The sequence below is a fragment of the Gallus gallus genome, chromosome 10 (assembly GCF_016699485.2).
Source record: "Gallus gallus isolate bGalGal1 chromosome 10, bGalGal1.mat.broiler.GRCg7b, whole genome shotgun sequence".
NCBI classification, from domain to species: domain Eukaryota; kingdom Metazoa; phylum Chordata; class Aves; order Galliformes; family Phasianidae; genus Gallus; species Gallus gallus.
In genome coordinates, this window is record NC_052541.1 from 12,913,940 (window position 1) to 12,931,725 (window position 17,786).

Consider the following 17,786-nt stretch of genomic DNA (forward strand, 5'->3'; position numbering starts at 1 on the left):
GGGGCGCCGCGCCCGGGGAGGGGCTGCCAGACGGCCGGGGGGGGCCGCCCGGTTCTCACAGTCTGCGCCCGAGCCTGGATTCTCTGCACGTCCCGGCCGGTCCCCCCTTTGCCGCTATTCAGCACTTAATTGAACATTAATGGCAGCTGGGGATGAGGTCATTGGAGCCGGCTTTTCTCACACATTTTTCATGCAAATCCGCTAAACTCTAAACAAATTTGAATAAAACCCCCTTTGTGCGGGCCCTCCATGGTGTTTTTCCACGGGCCGCTCCGCCTGTCTCCACACACTTCATCCGGGCCGGGGGGAGCCGCGCCGCAACGGGGGAACCGGCGGGGAAAGGGGGGGAGGGGGGCGGCTGCCGGGAGGGGCTGAGCTGTGCCCGCATCCTCTGCAGGCAGAGATGCCAAAAGCAGCCCCATCCTGCAGGCACAGCGTGGGCAGGGGTGCACCGTGCCATCCCCTCCCTGCCCCTATAGCACCGTTCCCCCCCCCCCCACGATATCCATTCGCAACCCTCCAGCGCCAGTATCCCCACCGATATCCACCCGCCACGCCACTATTCTCAGAGGCGCTCACCCACCCCAGCAAGCAGCACCACCCCCACTCACCCCAGCGCCCCAAATCCCTCCCAGCAGCACCAGCACCCCTCGCTACAGCGGGCAGCCACCCCCGCTGCCGCCCTGCAAGGTGCTTTTAGGATAATGGCACGCAGAGTCCCCGCTCCCCCCGCTCAGCACAGCCCCATTAGCATCCCCGCGCGCCCGGCCCCCTGCCCAGCCTTGAACTTGGCCATGCCGGGCTGCGCTCCTTCTGCCTGCCTGGGCGCGCACAATGCGAGCCTTGACCCATTGTTTGCTTTTTTTCGGGTTTCAGCTGGGAAAGCAGCCACCTCGCGCGTTCTGCCGAGAGCACGCCGGGAGCCGGGCACAATGGGGAACCCCGCTCTGCAAGCAGAAGGAGCTCCAAATCATTCCGGAGACATATTCATTATGCCCTTTCACAGGGGCTGTTTGCATTGGGTTTAACGGCGACTTCCCAGACAGGGCTCAGACCAAATAGAGATCGTTCGCTGGGGCGCGGCGCGGCGCTCGGCTCTGGGCTGCTCCCGTGCTCCCCGGGATGCGTCTGCAGGCAGCTCCGTGCCCATCGCCTCCTCCGTCTCAGTACTGCACCACATCACACAGCTCGCTTTTGCAGAAAGGAGTGTTTATTTGCAACAGTGCACGGGGTGGGGTTGATTTTAATTAGGGAGGAATTACAGTGCTTTTTTCTTACAGTGCAATGGAACACCGCCTGGACCAGGCGTGGTCAGCCCACGCTCAGTCCATCACGCACACACGCACAGCGTAGGCCAAGCTCTGCTCCATGAGCAGAGCCCCTTAACATGGCATCCATCCCACTCAGACCTCCCTCCTGCTCCCACCAACATCCCCACACCCAGCTGGGACGGTGCTCACACCTCTCTGCCCAGGGGTATTTGGGTCCTGGAGGTGACATACAGGAGTTACACGGGATTTTTGCCAGGCTCCCCATCCCCTGGCTCCCTCCCCACAGGTGCGAAGCAATGCAGAACCCCTCCACGTCCAGCAGCCAATGCTGCCTCTTGCTGGGGCCACGGCAGGTTGGGTCCCTCCTGGAGAATCCCGGAGACATCGGGCAGAGAGCGGGCAGAGCGCAGCCAGGAAGGAGCTGTCAGGCTGGGGACATCCCTTCTCCCCTCACTGGGATCTGGGAAGGAAAGGAAAAGCACACGGGTTACTGTCTCTTCATCAGCACACAGAATCGCAGGAGCTGAGAACGGAAATGGGAGCATGGATGGACCTCATCCCCATTTACACCCCACCACCCGCTGCTGTCCCACCCTGTGTCACCTCACCCCTTCCTGACCCACGGAGCCGTCGCCCCGCGCTCCCCCTGCCCCACCGAGGGGCTGCCGCCTGTCCTTCCCCGTAGGCTTTGGGGCAAGGGATTACTCTGCATGTCAGAGCCACTAAAGGAGCAGCCCTCTGATGTTTTAATCTTCACGTTAACTTTCCCTGCCCTCGGCGCCCTTGGCTGCCTGCGGAAAGTGATACCTATGAGGCACGGAGCTGCGGCCGAAGCTGTGACGCTGAGCCCAAGCGCCCTCATCCCCTCCATGGCTCTCCCTGCAGCTCTCACCCCACACCCTATAGCAGGTTCTTCCCTCTTTTCCTTGACTTCTCCTCCACAAGCACGGGCCCCTAGCATGGAGCCCAGCCCCGTTCTTTGCCATCCTCCCTTTGCTTTGCTTATAAACTGCCGTGCTGGGAAGAGCAAAGTCAAACACACCTCTAATTCTTCCACGCGCTCGGATCTAGGGCGCAAAAAGCACTGTCAGGCAGCTCATTTATTCTTTTTAGTGCGCCAAATCATAATTTTATAAAATATTGCAAATTTTATAAAATATTTGCGAGCCCATTTTAAGAGATAAATCTTCGACGTTGGCTCTAATGAGGCGCCCTGGGAGCAACGCCACGCGATCCGCTGTAGGTCGCAGCGCTGCGCTCCCGGGCTGCGGCTGCGTGAACCGCCGCCACTCTTTGAACTGTGCAAACACTCCTCACTCTGGGGTCCGGGCTGCCTTTCCGTGGGTGGGTTTTCTTTTTCCTCTTTCTTTCTCTCTTAAAAAATAGTTCTCTCCCGTAACCCCTTTATTGCAATATTCATAGGGCGCTTGGTGGGAAGCCAAGGAAAATCCCTTTTCTCTTGCACAACTCCGAAGCGAGCCTACACGTTAGAGGGGCAGAAGAAAAACGCAGCCCGCGTGCATTGGTTTTGGGGTGGCTCACGGAGGGCAGACCCCACGCCGATGTGTGTGTGTGCGTGTGCAGGGAGCGCAGAGCCAGGCTGGGAAGCGGGGGAGCATCCGATGCTGCGTTGTCCTCCATAACACAAAGCCACCCCAAGTGTCCTCACATGATGGGACACAAAGGGTGGTGAGCACATCCCCAAGCCCAGGAAGGGAGAGAGACGCTGAGCCATCGTGCTCACCAGGGAAAACCCGTGCTGGTGCCCTGGGCAGTGCCGCGTGAGCTTGCTTCTAACTACCGAGAGACACAACTATCATGCCAATGAAGAGGATGCTCACTGCAATGGGACACCATCCACTTGCCTGCAGGTCTGCACCTCCCAGCACTGGGTAACTGGGGCAGGAGGGGCTGGAGGAGCCGGCTGGGTGGAACCCAGTGCCGACAAAGACACCCCCAACAGTGACATCCCCAACAGCAGCACCCCCAGTGATGGCACCCCCAAAAACAGCACCCTCAATAGTGGAACCCCCAGTGCCAGCCCACCAACGCAGGTGGCTCTGCCTGACGGGACCACCGCCGTGTGCCAAAGCCCCGTTGTCGGGGCCGGGCAGGAAGGAGGGGCTCTGCTCCTCCCCCAGCTCAGCCCTGCTCCGTCGGTGCGGAGAAACTTTCTGGACAATTTAATCGTGCCGAGATGTTACTATGAAAACCCTTTATTCACTGTTGATTTTTTGTCCCTCCCTTCCTTCTCCCCCTTTTTTCCTCCCTTCCATCCCTGATTGCATTTTGCAAGCCCGCAGTATCTTTCATTTTGCACACATGCACACTTTCATGCAAATAGAGTCTTCATACCTCCTCCCCGGCTCAAGATCTCCAACTCCAAAGTGACCAAAGCTGTGCTCTGCCCTGCAGCTCCTCAGCATTACACCTCCGTTCTGCTCCAGGGGCCTGGGGAGGGAAAAATCATTTGAAACTAAGAAGATGTGCTGTTTGCTTTGGGTAATTACAAGCGAGCTTTGGATTCTTCAAGCAATGAAAAGTGTGCAATGGGAGTGGGTCCTATCCGGGTGTGGTGGTGATGGGTTGGTGATTGGACTGGATGATCTTAGTGGCCTTTCCAACCTTTACGATCTCCAGCACCGCTCCCTCCATCCCACGCCCGCCCCGTGCACCTGGGCACGTGGTTGCATTTCCTATAGAGGAACTTCATGGCGCTTTGGGCTCAGTGAGAGGAGAATGCTGCTGACATTTTCTTATCTCAAGTTACAATTTCCTGTGAGCATCACAGTGATAAAACATGGGAGATGTGCAGCTCGCGTGGAGAGAGTGCATCGTGCACGGCACCGGGGGGCAGAGGATGCCCGCGGGATGCGGCTCTCGGTGCCGTCATTGTTGTCCCCCCGCCTGTCTGCAGGGAATTTTATGGGGAGGGCTTTTGGCGGGGCGAGGAGGAGGAGGAGGAGGGGAGCTTTCCCCCAAAGCACCCAGGAATCTGTCAAAAGAGGGACAGAAAAGAGAAGAAGAAGAAGAAGGGAGACAGAGAGTGGGAACGTCAAGGACCCCTGACTAATGAATAGCAAGTTTGCCCTTGAACCTCCCTGGGCTTTGCCATTCCCAGGCTCCAAACAAGGGCTGATGCATGCTTGGGCCCAGCTGCAGGGGGACCGGGCTATGGTTCATCTCAGACACTTTGACAGCCCGGGCCTTTTCCCCGCATAGCTCAGACTCGCCTAACTACTCCCCTGGCAACAGCTCAGTGCAGGAACCTGCGCGGAGGCCCTGCCTGCTGCATACAGAAGCGTGAGGAGGAGGGGAGCGCTGGGAGAAATTAGCTGGAGACCGGCTTAACCCGTCAAATGCTGGGCTGGCACCCTCTGCCCGGCAGCACGGCACTGGTGGGATCCCTGTGGGTGGCAGTGGGGTGGCAGTGGGGTTTGTACACAGACACTGCCGTGGGGCTGCTGGGGATGGAGCTCCGCGGGGTGGTGGGAAAGCCCAGGCTGGGATGGAGAAGATGATGAATGGTGAACGAATGGCGAACGCTGCTTGATCGTGGAGCTTGTGCCAGCCGTGTCACTCGTGCCACGCGTGCCACCGGTGTCACTTGTTTCATTTGTGCCACTTTCGTCACCTGTGTCCCAGGTGGGGAAGCAGCAGCAGCAAGGGCGCAGCCCAACCCCGGCGCAGCAGGCACAGAGCATCCCTCAGCAGCTGAAAGCAAAGCCTGGGACACGCAGGAGAGGCACCAACTTTCCCCACCACTCTTTTTGCATTGCAGATGAAAGACGCGGGGAGCGCCAGCCGTAGGGGTCTGCACTGAATGGATGGAGCAAACAGGCACTGCAGACGGCTGCAAACACCCGACGGCTCCAAAGCACGACCCAGGAACGTTCCCACATCCCGGCCCCTTATAAATCAAGGGGGAGAGGGGGAGGGCTCCTTGCCGGCCTCTGTTTTTACAGAGCATCTTTCATGTGCAGCCCCTGAGAGAGAGGGCTTTGCTGAGCTTGTTAAGGAGGGCTCCTGCACCAGGCAGAGAGGGGGACGCACCATATGGAGAGGAGAAAAAGAAAAGGGGACACTGAAAATGGAAAATTATGCAAATCAGGAGGAGAGAGGCTCCAGTGAAAGGGGGGAGGGAGGCAGAGGGGGATGGGAGGGAGCCCTGACTTGGGGACACCAACAGGAGGGACGGCAGTTTCCCACGATCGGTGTCCGGGCGTGGGACGGCCCTCGATGGCACCTGGGTGATGTCACGGTGTCCTCACCAGGGCATGGCCATGGGGTACCCCACTGCAGGGTACCTCTCCGGCCCAGCCATGCTCGCACCATTGGGGATGCCCAGTGCTGGCTGTGAGCAGCAGCAAACAGGGGTCTGCGGTGACCTACTTCATGGAGGTGTCCTCAGGACCTCTGTTACTATGGCAATGAGGTGGCAAGAGTAAAAAAAAGTTATATATATATATATATTTTTTGTCAAATCTTTTGGTTTTTATGCGTCACTAAAAGTAGACTCATGCACCGAGGTGCTGAGGGCTTTGTAGCAAATGGCTCTGAGCAACAGCAACAAAGCAAAGCCTGGAACTGCCCCACGCCATGACAGGGGACACTCAGGTGACACAGCTGTGTGTCACTCCTGTGTCAGCACCTCCTGCAGCCCTGCAGCAGCTCTCGCACTCCTCATGGCATGACCACACTCCTCCACAGCTCCCCTTGCTCTCTGCCAAACCCTGCTCTGGCTGCTGGCCTCAGCTCACCTTTGGGAACCACCCTCTGCAGCCCCAGCTTGGTCCCCTCCATCCTGTTCACACCTCTCAAATCTCTCAGTCGCTTCCATCGAGACCCACCTGCCCTGCTCTATGCAGCATCACCCCACCTCACATCCCTCCATCCACCCTCAGCCCATAAGAAGCTCTCCACACAGGGCTGCTCGGGTCCTGGTGTGCCTGGGCTCTGCTGTCTGTCTGTCCCTGGCCATCCCATCCCACTGTCAGGGCAAGACAGAAATGTGCTGGGGATGTGCAAATAGGAGGAGGCAAAGTCAGTGCTGGTGAAGAGCTAGCCCCGGCGGGTTGCAGAATGGAGATGTTTCCCAGTGCCAGGCTGGGGCGAGCTGGGGACGTGGCTTCTAGTTCTTTATGTCCTGCTTTGACACAGCAGTGCTTGTCAATTCCTTCCCACCTTGGCAATTCTGAGCCTGTGCATGCCCGGAAAGCTGGCAGAAACATCCAGCAGATCAATCAACCCTTGCAATCAATTCAACCCTTTCTCTTAGAGATCCAATTCCATTTAAAAGGCTCTTAAAAGGGATGCCTCCATTCTCCCCCTGTACCCCACAGATTCAGGCAGGTGAGGGGCATGGGGACGGTCTGCCACGCAGGCACACGTGTGACCGTGCTGGTGCAGATGGGCACGGCTGTCCCAGCACACGTGTGTTCCTACCCGCACCCGCCAACACCTCCGTGCTCCTGCCCACGTTCCCTCTGCTGCTCCCAGGCTGCCAGGAGTGGGGGGAGTTCTGCTTCTCCCCCACCCAGGACACGTGTAGGATCTGTGCAATGCGGGATTTGGGCTGCTCAGCCCCGCAGCCACTGGGAAAACATGCTGTGTCCAGCTTGGAGCTTCTCAAAGAGCCGTGCCCTGGAGGGAGGCTACATATGTTGGCCAGATCCTCGGTAAAGCCACAGAATAAGCTGTAGGCACTGAAGAGGATTCATGTAAGCGGCACGCAGAGAAAAATAACAAAAAATCAAGTTCACAGGGGTACAAGGAAAACAGAGCTCCCTCCCACAGACCAGCTGTGTGGGGCTCCAGGGACAGCAGACCATGTAGGAGACAGCGCAGAGCTCACGCTCAAGATGATGTATTTGCAACCACTTCCCTCCTGCAACTGCTGGATGGACAGTGAGCCGCCAGCCCCACGGACCCACATCTCCACCCCTGTATGCGTCCTGCCCCACTTCTCACCTGGGCTGCTTTAGGGCTGGACGCCCACCATGGCCAAGGTATGCAAAGAGAGGATGTGCCTTCATGGAAAAGAGAGAAGGACATCTGATCTCCTTCTGTATCACGAGACACAAGCAAGAAACCGCTCCCCTCAAATAAACCCAGGAGAAGGGGCTGCAGATTCACACTAGCTCTAGCAATGAGCGGCTGTGAGCAGGAGGGAATTGTTCAGGTGCCCTTTGGATCAGGCTGGCCTGAAGCTGAACCCCTTCCAAGGAGGATACAGCAAGAACAGTGAGTGCTGCCCGAGTGACGGGACGGAGCACTGCTGGCACTCAGTCCTCATTCAGCCTCGACCCAGATTCCAGCCCCTGGCTTAGATCCAGGTTTCTTTCTCCTTGACCCATCTCCATCAAAAGAGACGCAGTGATGAGTCTCTGCTTGGAGTTTTTATTCTACAAATAGAAGCAGAGAAGCGCCTGCTCTACGGCGGAACATTTCCACTAAACCCTATTTTGATGCCTGTCCTGGCGCAAGAAGCCTTTGGGGGCTGTGCCCATGGTATGAGATGGCAAGACACAACATGAAACCACACGATTGCCACATCCCCGCATCCCACCAAGACGCACCTCCAGCAAGCCTTGATGTGAATGGGGTCCTGGGGACAGCCAGGCACAGCATCCCCAGCTGCCACAAGCATTTCATTTCCAAACAGGACCCAGGGGACCTCTTGTGCAACGAGGATGGGGACTCAGAGCAGAGAGACACAACATGCCCGCGCTGCATGGCACCGAAAGCAGCAGAACCTCCTGGCCACTGAACTGCTCCCCAGACGTGAGGCCAATGGGACCCCACCGCCCTCCTGGAAGCAGAGCATTGCTGTAATTCCACCACCGATCGGGAAACGGTGAATTGGGATTTTTTTTCCCCTCATTTCCCTCCCCCGGTTCCTTTTCCGCATCATAAGCAAAGTCCTAATAAAGCTCCCATCCCTGCTGCCAGCCCCGCGCCATGCTCCCAGCAGCAAAGAGATGCAAAGCCACGCTTGGAATCTGATTCCCCGGCTTTAAACGCTGCTCTGCCAGCAAAGTGCGACTTGAAAGCTCCCCTGTCACAGTTACAAAGCTCCGAACAGCCCTTCTTCGGATAATCACGCTTATCTCCAGATTAAGAAAGAGAGACCTGCAGCTGAGGCTGGTCACATGGGCTGGGATGTGGGCAAATCTCTTTTAAACAATCCCCATATAGCTGTGACCTCCACCGCAGCCCAAACGCACGGCCCCTCGCTCCCACTCGGAGAGTGCGGGAGGGGAACGTGCTGGATGGAGAGAGCGGGGCACGGGAGGGGCCGGGGGAGGAGTGACAATGTGATGGAGATGGGAGAAATGAGTGAAGGGAGGAGGTGGGAGAGGAAGAGGTGGGCTGCGGTGAGGGGGAGGTGAGGAAGGACAGGTCTGTGCCACCCGTCCTGCTGGGATTAGTTGTCCCCACGCTGTCCCCACGTTAACTCTTCCTGCTCTGTCCCCGCTGGCAGCTGAGCGTGATTACGTGACTCCAGCCGTGCCAAGCAGCCTTGGCAGGGCGAGCGCCTCACCTACTTTGCTGCCACGGATTCATTAAGAGGCTTTGCTTGTGTGGGAATAGTCATCCCAACAGGGGAAAAAAAAAGCCCTTCTGCAGATCGGGCTGGCACGGAGCTCTGACAAAGCGGTTTCCATGGCCCTGCGTGGGGTTGGGAGCAGAATGAGGGAGCGGTGGGATGCATGGAGTGGGGCGGAGGGGTGGGAGATGGACTGGAGGGGTCTGCAGAGGGCCTGTGGGCCATTTCCCAGTTCTTCTGATTAAAGGCCGTGTTGCACCAGGGTCAGCTGTGGATAACGCGCGCACCCCACGAGCCAACGACAGGTCCAAGCACTCGCATAGTGACCTCTTCCAATGGCACATCCCCCTTTGGTTTACAGTGACTGGCAACCCTGCCCACTGCAGGGGCTTGGAACTGGATGATCTTTAAAGTCCCCTCCAACCCAAGCCATTCTGTGATTCCATGATTCCACGATCCTACGATTCTACGATGTGGGGTTAACACAAAGGCTTTGCGACAGAGGAGCCCAGCAGCTCTGAAAGGGGCACAGATGCAGAGGATGGGGCTGGCCCTCTCTGAGGACCCCCACCACGTGCTGGCACTGACTCGGGCTCTCCAGACACGGGCTGCAGCCTGTCAGGAGGACAGCAGAGCTGCCTCCCCCACTGCTCATTATTCACCCTGCGCAATTAGGCACTGCTGATAAGCCACACGAAATTGCCTTTGTTCTCCAACCTGCGTTTCTTGGGGGTCCTTTTTTCCTGCACGCTCCCCATGAGTGCTTTGAGTTGCCCACCGTGCCTATTGCTCCAACAGCAGGGAGGCCTCGATGATCCTTATGGGCCCCTTCCTACTCGGGCTAGTCTACGATTCTTTGATTTGAGGTACTTGCCCTATGCTCTGCTGCTCCAACCAAGCCATCTCCCAACCAGAACCAGCCCCGCTGCTCTCCACACCCCCAGCACCCATGCAGGGAACCCAGCATAGAAGAGAAAGCAAAGCCACCAAACCCTGCATGCAGCAAAACTTCCCCAAATGACCTTCGCTTCAGAGCAGCCCTGTGGCAATCGCTGCTCAGCCATGTAATTCCCTGCTCTTTCAGCACAGCAGCTGCTCAGCAGCAGAGGGGGGCACGGGGAGGGAAGGCATCTCTGGCCATTCTAGAGCTTCTTGCTCAATAAACGTATGTTGGCTCTTGAGTCTCGTTGGTTTAAGTGGAAAGATGCAAAAAAATAATTAAGCAGACGTGAATGGGTGTTAACATCCCTACATCCTATAGATTCTTGCGTGAATCTGAAGAATGCAGGTGGGTGGGTGCATGGATGGACAGACGGACGGACGGACGGATGGATGCACTCTAGGAATGACACTACGTGCCGGTCCATATGCTGGGGAAGTGGAAAGACTTTTATCTTTGCAATTAATAACTCTGTTCTGAACAAATGCTGATAAATCCTCGGTAGCACCGCTCCCTTTGTCTCTCCAGCTCCTGTTCCCACTGCTCCATGCCCTGCACACCCCAGCTCCGCTCCTTCCCATGCTTTGTAGCTGGCAGTGGATCCGGCTGCCTCGCTGGAGAAGCAGGCTGAGGTTTTGTTGTTGGGGCTTTGTGTGAGTGATTGCATGTGTATGTGTACATACAAAGATGGATACAAACCCATTGGAAATAAACACCTTTTAAGGGACTTGAGAGAGAGACACAGGGCAAAGGAGAAGAAAGAGCCCACAGACCCTCAGCCAGACAATCAGTAAAGACGAACAGAAAGACCCAGTGAACCAAAAAAAAGCTTCAGTTCTCTTTTAAACTCTCTGCAATTTGCAAAGAAGGCAGCCGACCCATGGCTGGGAAGCCCGGCCCCGCTGATGCACCGGGCTCTCAGCCCTTCTCCTCCAGCCCCGCACAGCTCAATTACCCCGGGCTGCTCTGAGCACACCCCCAGCGCCCCGCATCTCCCCTGCTGCCGAGACAGCTTTCGCCAATGGAAGGACAAATATATTCATTGGCACCTTATCAGACATGCATGCAAAACTAATTAACATGGGGAGACATGCAAGCTGCCACCCAGCCACAAATACACACCCACGAGCATGCACACACACACGCACACACGCACAAGGCAACCCTTGTCTAGGGGGGACATTCAAAAGGCTTTGTCACTAATTTAGGCATCTGTCTCAGTCTGGTCCGGTCCTCCTGGCTGGGCTGGAGTTGTGGTTTTTTTCCCACTCTGTTTGACAATGCTGGGAACATGCCCGGAGACCCCTCATTCAAATCACCCCTTGACAATGGTCTCATTGTGTGAGCGTACAGAAAAGGGAAAGGATGGGGGAGAAGATGGGGAGGGGGGCAAGGAATTAAAATGTGAACCCAAGGAAGTGTTTACTAACACAAGCCCCGCAGCTGCCCCAGCTCTCCTCCACCCCCTTTCTCCGATGGCCCAGCCTGTCCCCGTAGAGGCCGCGGAGCACGGAGACGAACCTCGGAGTGTTCGAGTTCCCGGAGCAGGTGTGGGTTTGGGAAGAGAAGAGCCTGCAGCACCTTAGAGAGGATTAGGGACTGAATATGTCCTGTACGGGACGTCTTTGTGGGGGTGAATGGCGGCCGGTGGAGCGAGGGATTTGCCAGGGGACCGCTCCCAGGCTTTCTGGATAGGGACGCAAATGGTTTGAACTTGGATTAGACTGGCAGAGCGGTTTGGATGCTTTCTGCAGTGCCGCTGCCAGCGTGAGAATGGAGGGAGGGAGCAGAGGGGGTCAGGGCTGGGGGCTGAGGGAACAGCCCCCCTTCGGGACCCGACCACCTTCCTACGGCGAGTCAGAGAAAATTAAGAAAAACCGCCCCTGATGTCCCGACCGCCCCCCAACCGCCCCACCGCCCTCTGGGGAAGGAAGCAGCAGACAGGGCTTAGCCCCCAGCCCCACATGCTTGGCTGGGCTCGGCAGCATCGTTCAGCTGGAAATGCCCACGAGTCGGCAGAGCGGCGTGAGCCGGGGAAGGGGGAGGAGATGATGACAACGTTTTCCATATATGCAAATGCATCTGCACAAGGTACTCGGAGGGAGACAAAACAAAGAGACCTCCGAGACCCGCACAAAGGCGAACACCTCCGTACACCTATGATGCTCTCGTGCGGTGCAGCTCACAGGTTCCCCCTCCCATCCCAGCAGACAGCAGCCCAAAGAGAGCCTCGCTGAGCAGCACGGCACAAGCTGCCAACACAAATGCCACAACCCACGTCCGCCTCCAGAACCAGATGCACCTTAGGAGTAAGAAGCTATTCCTGTCCGTCAGCTTAGTCAGAAAGGAGACAAGCTGTGATGCAAACCCGACAGAGCCCTGCCTCGCTGCGGCAGAGGTCTGGGGGCTGGAGGAAGCCCAGCTCCCATCACGCGGCTCCTGCAGCCAAACCACCGCCTGGAGCTCTTTTGTTTGCCGCAGGAGATTTCTGGACATCGCTACCAACAAACCTCAGCAAAACCACACACACAAACCCAGGAACGTGAGTGGCAGTGCAGCATCCTTCCCATGGCCGCTGTGACAAAATGAAAGTCGCTGTGCAAATATTTCTGCTAAAAAGGGGAAGCTACTGCCAAGTAAGCAAATCTGTGCTTTTTATCCAAACAAGTAGTCATGAACAGTTTTATTGCCACATCCCTCTGCTCCAATACACACGGATACGCACTTGACATGTACAGAATTGGGAACAGAGCTGTGGTTTTAATAGGGCAATGCAGACACCATATGAAATAAAACTCTACAGAGATTAGCTTGCCAGGACTCAAGGCTGAGAAAAGCTATTTGACGGCACTGAGAAACAAGGACACTTGCAATTCTGCTCTCATTTCCGTGCTGTAAATTTGGGCAGATTTTACTGAATGCAATTAAATCCTCACTTAGGACTGAACCCAGCACGGCTGAGAGCAGAGCCTGCTACAAGAGCCACCTCTGGGCCCTCCTCCCTGCCTTGCTCCGAAGGAGTTGAGCACAAAAACGGGTTGGTAGATCCCAGCCAACGTGGCCATTTCAAAGACTTCACCAGCTCTCTCCTGGCTGTTCCTTCCTTACCCACTGATTTGCCACGTGGCTCACAAAGTCTTGGCTGAAGGGAAGGTCAGCACCAACCTTCTAAGCACGCCAACAGTGAGATGTGGGCATCTCCTTCCCTTTACCTCTAATGGGGGCTGAAGACCTCAGGATCCTTCAGCACACGTCTATGTGAGCTGATCCTTCCCTTCAAAGACCCCAAGGGTCACAGAGTGGATCCCACGCAATAGCCTTGCAAGAAGCTACACAAGACCCTTCATTATTAACGTTGAGTTGAACATACTCTACGTTTCACCTTTTTCTAAGACAGTGCCTTTCCAAGTGCTGGCAGACCTCCTCCCCTGCCCTCACCACCCAGGTAGGGTCACTTTCACTGCAGGACGGACTTGGCAGGCTCCGAGTGCTTCTGTGACCTTAAATCTATCTATCCCTGCCTTTAAATCCATCTACCCACGCTCCTTCTCTCAGACATGGAGACGTGTAAATCTCAACATCTCATTAAATAGATCTGCCGATCGCTCCCGAACGGATTGCCTCCCAGCATAACTTTTCAGCTGGTCACTGTCCATGAGCAGATGGTTTTACATGACATTTATTCATGCAAATTGCAGAGGCTGTAGTCTGGTTCCCCAGTTAGAGCGTAAAAAATTACAGTTTAGATGCATAAATGCTGGCACCATCAGAGAAGGCGAGATGAGACTGGAAATACATCCCTGGCTTTCAGTGCAGCACGACAAAATTTAGAATGAGTTCCTCATCACATGGGAGCTCAGCAGAAGCAACCCCCCCCCCCCCACCCCAAAAAAAATACCCGGGGAGACAGAGAAGGCCACGTGCAAAGCTGCAGCGATACAGAGAGATGAACTTCTCCTGCTGCATGTGCAGGAACCTGCCACGGGGAGAGCGCACACGACATTTTACGTCACTCACAAAGCCTACTCCGTCCAATAAAGTGTGGAAGTAAAACAAAGCATGAAATCCAGGCATAAATTAGCATCCCTCCAGTCTAGCTTTATTTGTGCTGCTGCTGCTGTGGATTAGCATCTAGCGAGCTGACAGGCTGATAGGCAGACAGAAACGGGGAGAAATGAAAAAATCAGTGGGTGTCTTTTTTTCCTTACAGTTCCCGGGACATCTGCCATCAAAGTGCAGACAGTGCTCATCCCTTCAGGACCAGCGTTTTCCTATCTTCCCTGGAGAGCAATAGCATCCGTAGGGAAGAAAATCCTCCCGAAACATTTGTGCCTGCACCCTGCAAAGATGGCACCCGTCATCTGACTGCAAGCCCAGCACATCCACGCTGGTATCCCTCCAGCAGCATTTGCAGAGAGCTGCAGAGAGCTTTAGGACAGCACCTTGCTGCAGGCATGCAGCAAACACCCTGAGATTGGCTCCGGATCATGTTCACCAGCACTCAGGGCAGCTGCTGGCGGCCATGGCCAGGCCTGGTACCTGATCCCAGCTGACGTGACCAGGATCTCACGCCAGCATCTCCTCTCTGTTCATGTCAGCAAAGTGTCACCGCTGGCTCCGCAGGCAGGAGACCTGCCGAGAGCATCCACCGCGCTGTCACGCAGCCTCCCCCTCCCCGGGGCTGGATGGCAAAGCAAGCGGTGGTCAGCAGAGATGCCCCTTCTCCCCGGAGCCTGAGGTCCCCTCTGCCACCAAACCCCTCTCCCTGGTGCACCTCTGTGGTACCCACATCAGGCAGCAGAGGGGAGATCAGGGAGGATGGTACCACCGTGCCCAAATCAGGGGAACAACAGCAGTGAATGTGATTGCGTTCAAAACGACCTGCAAAACCCATTTCCACCCTTGCTGGGCTGTTTCCAACTTCATCAGGCTCTCAGGTCGCAGGAGATCTCAAGTCCCTGCCCATCACTTACAGAACCAACGAGAGAGCTCAGTTTTTAGGCTAAGGAAAGCAAATTTTCAGCCATTTTCAAAAGTGGCCTAGAAAACGCAGAGTAATTCTGCATAGCCATAACGCTGGTCCCATTGGGTACAGGGTAGGGTTTGAACAGCCCCGTGTCCCTCTGCCTGCCAGCGTGACACTTACTGGGTCTGATCAGAGGATGCAGGTCTGAAAATTCACCGTTCTGTGACCCAGGATGAGCAGAGGTGCCAGCAATCCCAGCAGCTGGGCTCTGCCTTTGCAATGGGCCGGATGTGAATCCCGCATACAGCAGGCATCTGCAGCCAGCTCCGAATGGCCCATGCTCAAACGGGGCAGGCGAATTAGCCCTTGCACAAATGAAGATAAGCAGCCCATGCCTTTGTTTCCCTAAGTCATGTCGCAAGCTGTGGATTAGGGAGTAGAGTCACCACATCTTTAAGCCCTTGCGACAATCACAGGCACTCATTCAACCTCTGGCATTTGGGATGGGAGGAGACAGAAGTGTGAGAGCCCACCAGACAGAGCGTACAGCAACACAGAGAGCTGCAGGTAACATCTTCCCTCTGCAGGGGAAGCCCTAATGGGCTCCCCAGCCAGCACTTATGTACGTGAGCCATTTACTTTCTCCCCAAGCTCCCAGATTGCCCTGCCACATCACCCATGAGCCTGATCACAAGCAACACGATGGGTCCCAGCCTAGCACCCGCTCATTAGCACTCTGCATTTCCACTCCGCTCCACCCCATCGGGAAAAGCCCAGCCTGGGGACAGTGCAGGACCAGAACTGCTGTAAATGCTGCAGATGAGCAGTGAGTGCTGTTAGCTGAAAGCCAGACCTGAAAGAACCTCAGAAGCCCCAGGACCAGCCCATACAAGTCCTGACTTGTTCCTGCAGCTTTCCTTCATCTTGGTTAGCTCCAGTACATTTCCGCATTAGAATATATTTAAAACCACACTGATGACAGCACATTCAGACATGTGACCACCGGGGTGAGGGTGATGCCTATGCAACACATCACAAATGGGCTGAAGGAGCACGTTACCCTGCGAGTCTGCTCTGGATGGAAACCTGGATGGAACATGCCTGCTTAACCCAGGGAGCTCCCGCACAGCCCCAGGAGGACAGCACAGCGACAGCATCTCCTCTGGCCCTTAAGCAGAGTCTTCCATGGTGCTGAGCACAGTGCTGAGTCCAAAGAGAGTTTTTAAGAAGGCAGTGTGCCTGTGCAGCCTTGCCTCCACCACCTCCACAGGCATGTACACAGACGGGCATCCCTTGCTTGGCCCCTTACAGAACAGGGCAGCTGGGACCACAATTACCAATTACTACATTTCAGAGACGGAAGCACACACTACAGAACTTTGCTTCCGAGTTTTCCTACACCCAGTGGCTTGGACCACTCCTAAGAGTAATGGGTACAAGTAGCAGGATCCAAACCAGCCCCCATGCAACCCAGTGTAAACCACAGTGCTTGGATTTGTCAGGCTCTCCTTCACACCCTGTTTGATATTATGAAGTATCCCACACTTCCATCCTCCAGCTTTGAATACCAGGAATATGACTACCCAAAATTGCTAAGGCTGACTCTAAAAAAAAAAAAAAAACCCCAAGGATTTGGAGAATCTTTCTTCAGCTTGGTAATTCCAGGCCCAAACATGTCTTTGTTATGTTTCCAGAGTTTTCCCTGCAATAATGATGCCCATAAACCCATTTCTCATTAGCACCATTTGATTATTTTTAAGCGAGACTGAAGCTTCCAAGCAGCCCTTGATTCCAGGTGCCGTGCTTTTGCAACAAACACCCCAAATCCCAAGCCTTGTGATAATGCCCCTGAGAGCCATTCTGGCCAAGCCTTGCCAGCTGCTGTTCTACCCAGAAGGCATCCACCCGAGAGAACAGGATGGCAGAAGAGGGGAGGAAGGATAGAAAGCAGCGATTTCTGGGGCCCTGAAGCGAGTGTGGCTTGCTAGGTGCTCAGCCAAGCTCATCCATAAGGCACACTCAGCCTGTGCAAACCTGCCCTGATGCCTCGCCCCTTGTGTGGCATCCTGGACATTTTCCTCTACCCTCCCCAAAGCACAAAGCCACCACGGCCACGCGGCAGCAGCCCGCACACTTCTAACCCAAGCTTTTCTGCCAAGCCAGCCCCAGCGCAGGGCACGCAGGCAAAAGAGCTGCCTGAGGAATCCACGCCAAGCGGCGCTGAGCACGACCTTTCTTCTTTACAATGGCAACCTGAATCCTAAATACTGGATTTCTAGGCACGCATTAAAGCCATGAGACAATGGGGACCATGAGGCTGGGGCTGGCTGCAAGCCAGCTCCTGCCCTGCCAGCGTCCTACATTTCCCATTTCCTTCTTTTTCACCCTAGCAGATAAGCAAAGTCCCGCTAAGCATGCAGAAGCTCGCCCATGACTCAGGGACTCACCCCCACCGGACGGCGGATGCCTGAGAAGATACAGAGAGGTCTTCCCCCCCTCTCCCTCATACAAGCATCGCTTCTCCTTTAATTGGTTTCATTCATGGCGGCCCTCCACTAAATGTAATTATGCCAGGCTCTCTCCATCTGTCTGTGTTCAGTGTTTTTATTTTCAATCTTTATTTCTGCATTAATTTCCACTCTGCAGCTCACATGCGCAGCAACATCCAGGACCTCACGAGGACATGCAGGCACCAAATGAAGAGCCGGATTTGGCCCTGAGTTTCTCCTGGCTGGACCCGCTGAGGATTTTTTCATGGGGCAAGTCCCACACCTCAGCTGTTCTCCACAATACCCACACAAGCGGGTCCTTCTGCGAACGCTCAAGAGCTGTCTGGCAGCCCAAGAGAGAGGAGATATCTTGATTTTGTCCGCACCCCATTGATACAGAGGTATCTCTGTGCTGTCTTCCCAAGCCTGGTGCATACAGCAAGGGGAGATGTCTGCTCAAGCAGGCACGGACCCCCCCCCTTTTTTTTTTTTTCCTGCATGAGGACAGCATTTAGTCCTACAAAAGCAAACAGGCTAATTTTCCTACCCACGAATGCAGACAGGGTGAACA

At 55.5% G+C, this 17,786-nt stretch overlaps 1 protein-coding gene across 1 annotated transcript in view; it reads right to left on the minus strand.

Moving 5' to 3' along the window:
* Positions 1-1,188: 1,188 nt before the first annotated feature.
* Positions 1,189-17,786, minus strand: part of LOC107054204 — a 36,932-nt gene continuing 20,334 nt past the window's right edge. The window contains exons 4-5 of the mRNA XM_046899327.1: positions 3,627-3,722; positions 1,189-1,731 (exon numbers count right to left, since the gene is read on the minus strand). Coding sequence (XP_046755283.1) covers positions 1,722-1,731; positions 3,627-3,722 — 106 coding nt within the window. The 3' untranslated portion in view covers positions 1,189-1,721. The remainder of the gene's footprint in view (positions 1,732-3,626; positions 3,723-17,786) is intronic.